General features: G+C 44.3%; 1 protein-coding gene across 1 annotated transcript in view; it reads left to right on the forward strand.

Annotated features, from left to right (window-relative positions):
- The window catches only part of AGBL4 (AGBL carboxypeptidase 4), a 1,691,367-nt gene extending 1,680,531 nt beyond the window's left edge, over positions 1 to 10,836 (forward strand). Inside the window, exons 12-13 of the mRNA XM_013003864.3 lie at positions 3,524 to 3,620; positions 10,388 to 10,836. Coding sequence (XP_012859318.1) covers positions 3,524 to 3,620; positions 10,388 to 10,508 — 218 coding nt within the window. The 3' untranslated portion in view covers positions 10,509 to 10,836. The remainder of the gene's footprint in view (positions 1 to 3,523; positions 3,621 to 10,387) is intronic.
- Positions 10,837 to 12,234: the final 1,398 nt, after the last annotated feature.

Genomic DNA, 12,234 nt, shown 5'->3' on the forward strand with positions numbered 1-12,234 from the left:
AGCCATTTATTTCTCTGCCCTTCAATTAACCCCACATATGTTTATCGGTCAGGTTGGCACAATAAACAAACTAACTCAGTAGAATTCTTCAATTTCTGCATGCCAAAACTACTATTCGTGGACTTACAGAATGCCTCATCCACCGGCATGGCATCCCACATAGCATCGCTTCAGATCAAGGAACTCACTTCACAGCAAATGCAGTGCGGCAATGGGCCCATTCCCATGGAATCCACTGGTCGTATCATGTTCCTCGTCATCCTGAAGCTGCTGGCTTGATAGAACGATGGAATGGGCTCCTAAAGACACAATAACGACACCAACTAGGTGGCAACAACTTGCGGGGCTGGGGCAATGTTCTCCAGGAAGCTTTAAACAGCGGCCAATATATGGTGCTGGGTCTCCAATAGCCAGAATTCATGGGTCCAGGAACAAAGGGGTGGAAGCTGGAGTGGCACCACTCACTATTACTCCTAGTGATCCACTTACAGCATTTTTGCTTCCTGTCCCAGAAACCCTGTGTTCCTTGGGCCTGGAGGTTCTGGTCCAGAAGGAAGGAACTCTCCCACCAGGAAACACAGCACGGATTCCACTGAACTGGCAGCTGAGAATGCCACTTAGCCACTTTGGGTTTCTCATGCCTTTGGATCAACAAGTCAGGAAGGGTGTCACTGTACTGAGTGGTGTGATTGATCCTGATTACCAAGGAGAAATTGGGCTGGTGTTACATAATGGAGGTAAAGAAGAATATGTCTGGAATCCACGAGATCCCATAGGCCAACTCAGTGCTGCCATGTCCTGTGATTAAAGTAAATGTTAAATTATAGCAACCCAATCCTGACAAGACTTATAATGACCCAGACCCTCAGGAATGAAGGTCTGGGTCACCCCACCAGGCAAAATACCGCAGCCAGCTGAGGTGCTTGCTGAGGGCAAAGGTCATACAGAATGGGTAGTAGACGAAGGTAGTTCTACCTATCAATTACAACCACGTGGTCAATTGCAAAAGTGAGGTTTGTAATTCTCAATGTATTTTCTTTTTATGTGCTTATTGCATATCTTTCCTTTGTTCAGGTACGATATATCAGACACAATTGGACTCAGTGTGTTTTCATTCATATGTATGATAGATGATTAATGATAAGTATAAGTGTGATTTCATCAGTTTCCAGAAATTATATAAGTATATATGGCTAAAGAATTGTGTACAGGTGCCAGGTTGGCAAGGGGTGGATTGAGATAGTTAGTTTATTGTGCCAGCCTGGCTGATAAACACACGTAGGATTAATTGAAGGGCAGAGAGATAAATGGCTCGGTGAGCCTTGCCTTTCTTGTCTCTCGCTCTTTGATCATCAGACCAGTGTGCGGCTGCCTTGCTCGTTCTGTGCCTCAAATTACAGGCTACACTACCTGTGGGACGCCTAGCCTATGGACTGTGTCGCTGTAAGTTGAGGTCCCTTTAAGACCACACGATTGAAATTTACATCTCTTGAGCTGGGGATTGACAGTTGGTGACCTGACTAACAGTTGGTGACCTGCCTTGCTGTTTTGCTGTGCTGGGATAGCCTAGCTCTCTCTACAGAGGACTACCGGGTGGCCCTCAAGACTTAAAGGACTGCCAGTGTCTCACAACTCTCTCACAGGAGTGAGTTGCACTGAGCCATTTGTACTGCTTTAAAATTTAACTGTTCATTTCTTGTATTATATATCTATCTATTTATAAGTTAACAGTTCATTTCTTGTGTTATATATCTATCTATCTGTTTATAATTTAACAGTTCATTTTTTGTGTTACTTATCTATCTTTATAAATATATATATAAAATTATCAGTAATCTGGTTTTATCTCTTTAGAGAACCCTGTCTAACGCACCAAGTTTCATGGTTGGTGCATAAATTTAAATAATAGTTGTGTTGACTGGATTTTCTTCTATGATATTAGATATATTAGATATTATCCTATCACAGACTGCATTGTGCTTCAAGAGGTAAGTGCTAATGTGTCATCCCTGGCATAGTAAACCGTATGATCTCCAACGCATGTCCATTTAAGCTCCCTAATGCCTAGAATACTGATAGTTGTGAGGTCCACTTTATTTTGGGCAACTTCCACTTATCCTAGATTCATACTTTGCACATTTCAAGTTTCGATTATTAATAATTGCTTGCAGCTGTTTCTTCTCTTTTTGAATCATGCCCCATCAGCAAATGAAGGTACTGAAGGTTTTACTCCTGAAGCCCTTACTTCATCCATGTAGTTGTGGTCGTCTCTATTTTGAGAAGGCAGCTCCTCCTCAGTTATATATTTTGAGTATCTACCTACCTTAGGGGTTTGTTTTCTGGCCCTATTTTTGCTTCTATTCCTTAGGTGTTCAGTATCTGACAATATTCCCTTGCTACCCATAAGGTTTTCAGGGTCAATTCTCCTAAAATGGACAGCCTATTCCTTCTTCATGATCTGGTCCTAGTCTGGAGGCTCTGCTGAAACCTATTCACTTTGGGTGACCTTGCTAGTATTTGAAGTAACGGTGACATAACTGCCAGCATCATAGCATCACACAAGCCCACACAGTATGATAAATTTTCAGACAAATAGTACAGTAAACACTATTTGCTGAGATACATGCTAAATAATTTGAATAAAATCAATTCAGAAGTCATGGAGATATGAAGCAAGAGCTCCACCTATCATAGGCCTGGGTGGAGAGGAGAGGAGAGGAGAGGAGTATCATAATAGGCTTTACAAAAAAGAATATCATCTACTTGGAGAACTGATGAGACAGGCAGCATCTCAGGCAGAGACATGAAGAGGTGAGATATAATGCACAGACTCTGTATAGTTAAATCTATGACTATTATGTTAATTCACAGTAAAATGTTAATAGTTCATACAGAATTGGCCCTTTTCCCATTCCAAGGGAGTTTGAATGTTAACAGGCCATAAATCCTCACCCAGTCCAGGGAACCATCAAAGGAATGCCTGCAGCAACTGCCTAACAGCCCTAGTGATTTATGAATAGGAGACTTTCACAATGGAGGGGGGATAATATTTAGAGACAGAGGCTGGTCCTGTGATCTCTGAGATTGCCAAACTAGATGACTGAATCCCAAGAGTCAAGTCGGTCCTGTTCTCTCTAGCACAAATGCTCTTTCACCCTTGGCTCTTGGTTAGCCTTAGCTGCCTGAGCTCACTGGAAATCACTGGGATTTCCAAAGAGACGCAATGTGTCACAGGTGCAGTTTTGGAACCCAGGCTTTGGAGCAAAGCTCTCTAGCTTGAATCCTCCTCTTCCTAGCCATGAGACTAGGGGAAAATTATGTCTGAGTTTCAGTGTCTTCATCTGTAAAAGGAGGAAAATAATAGTGCCAGCCATTTAAGGTTGCGTGAGGATCAAAAAGACTGGACATTCAAAACCTTACAACAGGGAACAGTGTTATGACTTTTATTACCATGATCACCAGTCCTCTCGTCATTGTGTGTCAGTCTCTTTACAAAGTCAATCCTTAATGCACGTATTTACAGATATGAAGCTGGGACGGAATGTGGCAAGAACCTTTTTGGATTATTATCGACTGAACCCCATGGTTGAGAAACTGTCGATTCCTATGCCAAGACTGAGGTAGGTAGAGCAAAGCAGTTTGGGTTTGAGTCCGACTTAACTACTGTCTGTGCACAGGGGCAACTCCTTCTCTCTGGCCCTATAATAGTCCATGTAGAATGGACCCTTTTCACATCCCAAGGGAGCTTGCACATTAACAGGCCATGAATCCAACATCAAATGAATGCCTGCAGCAACTGTCCAACCGCCCATCTGTATCGTGGGAAAGATAATCCCAGCCGTGCCTCAGAGAGCGTATAGGTCAGAAGAGCTCAACAATGTGTTGTCTGAGCATACAGAATCATCTTGCAGTCAGACGGTGAGGGGTGATTACACTTCTGGGTCTAATATGGCAATTTACATGGGCGGAGGATTACCGAGGAACTGTTTTACACTAGTCTTCATATTTTCATATGCTTCTTCATCTGGTAGTTACTCCTCTGGGGTTTGTATATCATCAAGGCTGATAACTCTCTGAGCTTTCAGTGTCTTCTTCTGTGACATGAGAACCATGGGACTCTTGTGTGATTGAGGTGAGATGCGTGCTACAGCACCCAGCACGGTGCCAGGTATACATACATCCCCCTCAATACATGACTGTCCCCTACAATCAAGACGAGAAGGTTCTGGACTGGAGAAGATGTATGCCTGGGAAACTCCTCTACTGGGGTTAGTTTCATTCCAGGCCAGCGAGGAGAGAAGGTCGGGAAGTGAGTACACTTCTTGCTCAAGGAGGAGGTCAGAGCTCAAAGCCATGGGATGTGTGGTCATCATTGGGGCAGAAACATCCAAGGGCATCTAAAAAAGCTGCCTCTGCCCTACTTCTAGGCCTCATCTGCTTCTCCCCCAGGGGTTCAGCCTCTTTGAAGTACACGATAGTGTTCACCTCCATAAACCAGTCAGTCCTGTCTTTCCCATGGACCTTACTCATGGCCTTTGCTGTCTCAGGCCTTGGTAATGGTGACACTTTCTCCCTACCCTATTATGAGCAACAATGGTACTCATTACTGTTATTTATTTTATGAGACATTTGGCTTTCTGAGCATTTTAAGTCCTCAAGAGAGCTTTATGAGGTAGGCATTGTATTCCCCACCTTATACATAAGAAACAGAAAAGATTGAGGATAGCCTGAAGGCAGAGTATTTTAGACAGAGCCAGGCATTTATGGCAAAGTCTGGTTTACTGAAATCTAGCTAAGAGCCACTTCGTTTGGGAGGCCTTTCTCACTATCAGTGTGGGTTCAAATTCTCCTCAGGTTCATGTTAGCTGTGGGGTCTTGTGCAAGTTTCTTGGCCTCTTGGAACCTTACTCTACCTACCTATAAAAGTGGAGAAGATAATAACATCTAAAGAGCATTTTTGAGATTGGATACACATTTAGTACCGTACCTGGCATCTAGTAAGTACTCAACAATTGTGTCTATCTCTGCTGACTTCTGGATTTCATACCCAAATTTCCAGTCAATGCGTAATTTCTCCTGTTGGACTGGATGATCTCTGAGACCAAGTTCCAGAATGCTGTGAGTCACTCTGTCTCAGAGACCAGCACCACGTAATGTCTGCATGACAATGTAACCTTGACTCATACTTTATCCCAGATTGTTCACAAATCACCTTGGTGCCACCTATACTGGCATGTTAGCAATTCTTCTTCTCTGTACCTCTGCAGTGCTTCCAACAGGCTGGGAATGCATGGATGGGTACCCTCATTCCTGCACTCCCACTTAGGAAAAAATAACCCTCCCTTGCCAGCCCCTGGGGAAGAGGCTGTAGAAGTAAGCAGATGATTAAGGCATGACCTCTGTCTTTGAGGAGTTCATCTCCAGTGAAAAAGGTTCAGTTCATTCTTAGAAGTCATTCTTGATTGGTTCAAGTTCTTAAAACTGTAAAGCTTTATAAAGCTCAAAAGAATTCCTGAGTCTCATTTACAAGTTAATTTGGAGGATTGGCTTTTTGAGTTCCTCTGTCAGCCTGAATAAAATTATCTTGAATCTTAACCACTTTCTTCTGGCATATCACACTGCCGGCCAATGAAATGATGCTGCCACTCGGGGAAATGTCACTTATCCTGCCACCCCTCTCTGCCTACTGGGCCCGATCAGGAAACCAAGGTCCAGGCAGCAGAAGGGGCCGGTCAGGGTCAGGTGCACAGAGTGCAAGTCCTATGACACCCAGACCAGGATTCAGAGCATCAGTTGGTGCAGATTTCTTTGAGAGGAGAGGAGAGGATGCTGACACTGGGGCTGAAGAAATCAGGGGCTTTCTCAGAGCCCTGAACTTGAGAATTCTTTCAAATAAATAAAGCTCCCCCCACCCCACTCCCGCCTAGCCCTGCCCCCCTCCACACACACCCACACAAATTCACAGCCTCGGTGACTAAAATGCAAAGCAAAATGATAGAAGAACACCAACCAGTTTCCCTAAATCTGGTGGCTGCCTGTAGGCAGAACAGGACTGTTCCATGGCTTTTCAAGTCTGTGACCTTAGCTTTGAACCCATACTGATAGTGAGAAAGCCTTCCCACGTGAAGTGGATCTTCGCTAGATTTCAGTTAGAGACCTTTCCTCTAGTGCACTTCTGGGTGGGTTTGAATGGCTAACATTTTAGGTAGTAGTCAGATGTTTCGCTACTTGTACCACCTAAGATTTCCTTTACCCACCCTTGAATTAAGTAAAAAAAAAAAAAAAACTCCCCTGCATCCCTACATCTCTGTCTCATCTAAGTAGTAGTACCACTGAACTTTAAAATGGGCAGAACCCTTTCAAAATGAATCCCAGGGCTGAAAAACTGTTCTGACTTAGGGATCCAAATACTTCCCTTTAAATTATTTTTTGGTATTGTTTTCCACCCAAGCATCAAATAGCATAAGTGAAAGAGCAGTTCCAGCTTTAAGGGAAAATTACATGTTTTAACTCAAAATTAATCTTTGTTTTCTCTCATCTCTATGGATAATTACAATATGTCAGTTTCCACCCACATGCTGGCAGAAACCTTTCAGCGTCGCTGGGGGCTGGGCTGCCCTTCAGAGAGAGTCGCTGGAAAGGGGCAGCAAAAATGTGGGCAGGAGAGCTGAGATTCAGGGTCATAACCTTCATGACCAAGCCTCTGAGACCCCGTATTATTTGGGCTACAGTGACACTGTTTCAAGAGCTAAAGTCCAAAGTGTCCCCATCTAAAGGGACAAAGATGGGACAGGAACTCAAAACAGGCCAGGTGAGCCCTTGTGGGGAAGCAGGGGATGAGTGTGGAGGGTGGGCTGACCTCTGAGAGTGAGACAGTGAGGCAGGGTAAGGCTCAGTGAGGACCGGGGAGGGCTAACTGTTGTGCTATTATGTAGGGGTAGGGGATGCGAGAGCGAAGGTGGCCACCAACTATTCAAAACAAGTGTCCTGGAACCCACCATTACCAGGCTCTATGCTGAGTGCCGGAGAGACATAGAGATGCCCTGTCCATTAAGGAGCCCCAGTTAATGGAGGGCAAAGGCATGAACACGTGCAGAGATAATAGACAATGTCAAGCACTGTTTAATAAGTGCTCATCTACATATAATGATCAGATTATGCCTTCTCTCCCAAACCGTATATGGCTTCCCATTGCCTTCAGGGTATTATAAATCCCACTGACCCTGGCCTACATTTTGAACATTATTTACTACCTCCTAAAACGCTCCTTTCTCTGTGTGAGCACCTCATCCTCTTCAATGCCCTATGCTTCAGTCTGAACAAATTAGCCTTTCGCCTGGGTCCAGATCTTTGTTCATCCTTTTGTTTCTTTCTGAAATATACTCCCTTTTTTCCCTTGTAATATCACAATCTCTGAATCAATATCCCTGTTCTCTACCCAAGATGGAGATGTATTTCTTTGTGCTAAGTTCCTAGCTGCAATTTGCACTTTAATCAGACATGGTGTGTCCCGTGATATACTGTCATACTATTTTTGTGTCTGGCTTCTCCATTGGACAGACTTCTCTTTGAGGATCTGTGTCACATTCTCTTCTGGGTGCTGAATGCATGGCATTGGGGCCCAGCACAGGGTAGGTGCTGAATGAGGCTAATCATTCAATATCAGAACTGGTGAAACCTGGAGAAATTCTCTACTTCAACCCCTTCACATTATTTTTTTTAAAAAAAAGAGCATCCCTAGAAGAAGTTATCCTCCTATACACATATGGCAAGAACTCAACTCAGATGGGAGCAGCCTGAAAAGAGTTCAAGGATAAGTGAGGTATGAGCTGGGCTTTGAAGGACATATATTGGGTTGGGTTGCAAAGAAAAGGGAGGGGGAGTTGTGTTAGGAGTAGGGTTGCAGGTTTAGAAAGCAGGCCCTAAAAAGACGTGTTCTAAAGAAATGACAGGGACATCAGGTGTAGAGCATGGGTAAAGACAAAACTAAAGTTCACTACTATTCAGCAGTCCACTCCTTAAACCATGTACTCCATGCCAAGCCTTCACTTGTCTTATGAATTTTAGAGAAAGATCAAATGCTTCAAACTCAGTTTCATAAGGGAAACAGATGAGCCAAGAGCTACCTTGAAGATACTGGGATGAGGACTGATCTACAAAGTGTGGCAGAGGGAAGCCAGGCCGAGGGAGAGGATAATTTCAGGGACATTGGCTTTCCAAAGCCTGTGAACCTGGAGGAGGAGAGAAAGAGCACTGTAGACAGAGGGAGCAGCCTCTGCCGAGGCCTTGAGGTGCATGGAGCTGCTTCCTTGAGGTGCCTTTTCTCCCTCAGTGACCCATCCTTAGTCACGGAGGGCCCTGCCTTCCTAACCCCACGAGTCAATTCTCTAGCCACTGCACACCTTTCCTCCTCTGCCACCATCTACCTAAAGCTACTACCTGTGGTTGTACCTGAGTTCATCTTTCTGGAGCAAGCACTCTTTCTCTTGCTGCCAAAAAACATACCTATCTTAGGTCCCAGGCTCCCTTTGGTGTTAAGCATCATGTTCTTCCATGACAGATGGATGGCAACTTGTGATTTACAAAGCTCTTTCCCACTCCTCGTTTTACTTAAGTCTGTGAGGCAGAAAGGACATGGGCCCTTCTCCACATTTTAGAGATGAAGAAAGAGGTTCAGAAAGAAAGGGCCTTGTATAAGATCCCATTACCTGTAAATGAAACCCCACCACCACCCCCCACCACCCCACACCCCCCGAGGCTGTGTTTCAGGTTGTTTATAGATGTAGAGGTCTAGAAGCACTTTACCCTCACTGGGTAGCCTTCTCAGTTGATCCAGCACCTACAGTAAATGTGCATGTCAGGCAGTGAGACTGCCTGGTGGGGAGATATGTTAGGGTAAGGTACCCCTCTTGCATGTTGTCACCTATTTTGATGTTATTGTATTCATGATTCCTTAGGAATAAATGAAAGTGAATATTACAAATTCAGTGCACAATTAGTCATAGAAGTCAACTCTTTACCCCTAATTCAAATTCCATCTAAGAGATACCCATATTTATCTCTTTGCTTTCTTGCTTTCTCACTTAGTACTTTCTGCCATATGTTGTACTTATTTCTTATTTTGTGTATTTATTTTGTTCCATTACCAACTTGATGGCAGAGAATTTTTTCTTTATCTCCTGTATGAAACCATGAGCAACCTTGTATAGCTTCAGTGTCTGACTCATCTCTGTCACCGCCGGAGCCCGTCAGGTTGTACCTTGCAGATAGTGGGGAAGGCAAGGCTTTAGATGCTCTAATTTATGTTACATAACCTCACAGCACTCCCACAACATCGGAATGGTCTATCCCCATTTTACAAATGAGGATCAGAGAAAGTAAGTAACTTACCCAAGGTCATACCTCTAGTTCATAGTAGACCTGAAAATTCAGTCCAATTCTTACTGGCTCCAAAGCCCACTCTTTCTCCTACAAAGAAGTTTTACTTCAATGAATGAATGATGACACATGGATTAATTAGTCAACAAGATAGTAAATCAATAATCATTGATTATTTCTTTGATATAAGGACATGGATAAGCGAATGGAAAGATGAATGAAAATGTGATCCTTGCTCACAAGGGGCTCATAATCAAATGAGCAAGCTAAGCAGACAAGTCGGTAGGTTACCGCCCCGAGGCATAAGCGTACTGCACTGGATTTTAGGTGCTGGGTTTTGGGACACCAACCTTACAGGGAAACATGCCAGGCCCATCATGAAATGCCCACCGGTGATTTCTATCAAGGAAATCGAGGGGCCTCTAGATTTCAGAAGCCCTGATGGCATGGTGGGCTAAGCTTGGGCGGCTAACCAAAAGGTTGGTGGTTCAGACCCACTAGCACTCCGTGGGGAAAAGGTGAGGTTTTCTGTGCTCAGAAAGATTTGCAATCATGGAAATCACAGGAGCAGTTCTACTCGGTCCTCCAGAGTCGCTGTGTCGCAGAATGGACCCCCTGACAGGGCTGAGAGCTGGACGATGGTGCTGACAAGGCTGAGACCCCAGGCCCTCCTAAGCCACAGCTATCCTTTGTGCCTATTGCCATCCACCGTGGCCTTGGTTGAACGAGTTGGAATCGTGATGGGAAGATGGAAGAGTTGCAACTGTGAGACAGGTTTCGGCAGAATTCCAGTGATGCATTGGGTCTGTTCATTCATCCGAGAGGCATTCACAGGGCCTGCTTAGAACTAAACCCTCGGGACCCAGAAGAAGATGGCAAAACCACTGCTCCTAGCAGGCCACAGTCCACTGGGGGTGGGAGGTGGGGACTAGATGTGCACACAAATGATTGCCACTCAGTGTGTATAAGCACTATCCTTCTCTCTCTCTGCTTATCTTCTCCTTTGCAGGAAAGAAAAAGCCCCTCCCTACAAATACCCACTCCTGCGGGGCCCGGCCAGCAACTACCCCAATGGCAAAGGGGACAAGAAGAGCTCAGTGAACCACCAAGACCCTTCAAACTCTTTTTAAGGACATGGAGTCCGGGAGGTCTTGTGGGCACAGGGATGTGCATTGTGTGCAAGGACATGAAATTCATCACCCTTTCCTAGTTTCCCAGATAAGGAGTTGTGGGATAATAAATAGGCTAGTGAAAGGGGAGAAAAATGAGAAATTTCATCATTGATTTTCCTTCTTACCAATGGAAAATCAATTGTGAGACTTCAGCTCAAGGCTCAGGAGCAAAAAAGGAGACCCAAACCGGGAAAGTGCAGATGCATCTTCCAGCCACAGTAGAGAGTTCCTTTAAGAAAGAGGGAAACCAACGCCCCCTGAGAATATTCGGCCCATCTCAGGCCAGTTCTTCTTCAGTTTGTTTAAATCTTTAAGTTGTACAGTTATTACAGATGGCCACCTTTTAGAATAAGTTGTGATTGTTTGCACCTTCCTGGCTCAGATCCGAAATGAAACTCAACAGCATGTACAACCTGAACAAATGTATGATGGGGAACAATGGGACATGATTTTTTAAAGCAGGGATCTGAGATAACAGTCCCTGGATCTACAAACTGCTGCTTTCTGGCCCCCCACTTCTGCATGCCACTTCAGAAAACCACTTTGAGAACGATTTGTCAGTTATCTGGGCCATTTAAGTACTACCTGGGGGTGGGGCGTGGGGCAGGCAGAGGTTAATGATAACTTACCTCCCAGGACAAAACCTGTTAGTCACTTATTCCAAAAGGTTCCTCCTGGTTACTATCTCTAGATCTAAGAAAAAGCTTTACCATTTAAGAGGTGAGCATTGATAATCTGCAAGGGAATAAGTTAAGGGGTCACTTTGAGAAGGACTGACTACCAAGTGAGGAAGATTCAAACAGCAGCAGCAATGCCAAGGTGTGGTGCAAGCTAAACGTTGTTTCATTTTTCTTCTGAAGAGTAAAGTGCCTTGCATGATGAATGAGTCCAGAGGAGTCTGCTTCCTTCCTGTCTCCAGAAACAGCAGGCTGAGTCACCATCACAGGCTACTAATTAAAATGACCTCCTGGAAATGAGGATTAGGAAATAGAGCAATGGAGGCTCGGGGGAGATGAGGCCTTTAGCACAAAGCTTTAGTTAAGCATTCTTTTGATATGGGTTGGATATTTTTTAAAGTTTGTTGCAGATATTAAGAGCAAAGTTTGTTCTCTCTTTGCATTTTGGTTTTCAGAAATTATAACAAAGAACTGTATGTTGACTGGCAATGTTTGCCGTGTTGTACAGATAGTTTCTCCCCTGAGTTCTTATTGCCCCAATAAAGTGGTGTGTGCTGCTGCTCTGTTCCTCCAAGTATTCTTGGCACTTCTCTTCTAGGTCTCCCACTCCCTCAAGGAGCCAACCATCCAACCCAAATTTGGTATAAATCATCCTTTGATGTCAGGGAACTTGTCATTAAGATAAGGAATTATGGTCATGGCTTGACTTTCCAGCAGCTCCTGTGTCAAAGTTGTGGAGAGATTAGTTGAGTTCAACCAGCTCAATGCGAGATAACAGTATTGCAACCGTCTGAAAAATGTTGGCATCATTTCAGGTAGCTTGAATACAGTCAGGTTGCATAAAATGTGGGAGACAAGAGTTCGCACCTCTTCTTCACTGGTCAGCTCACTTCCAGAACAATGTTATCATATTTGGGACCCTCCATTGATTCATTGGCCCACAGATCACATAGGCAGCAGGTAGGCTAGTGGTTCAAGAGGGAAAAACTTGGATTCAGGTAACTCTA

Source organism: Echinops telfairi, unplaced genomic scaffold (assembly GCF_000313985.2).
Source record: "Echinops telfairi isolate 266 unplaced genomic scaffold, ASM31398v2 ScPeMD7_443;HRSCAF=831, whole genome shotgun sequence".
NCBI lineage: Eukaryota > Metazoa > Chordata > Mammalia > Afrosoricida > Tenrecidae > Echinops > Echinops telfairi.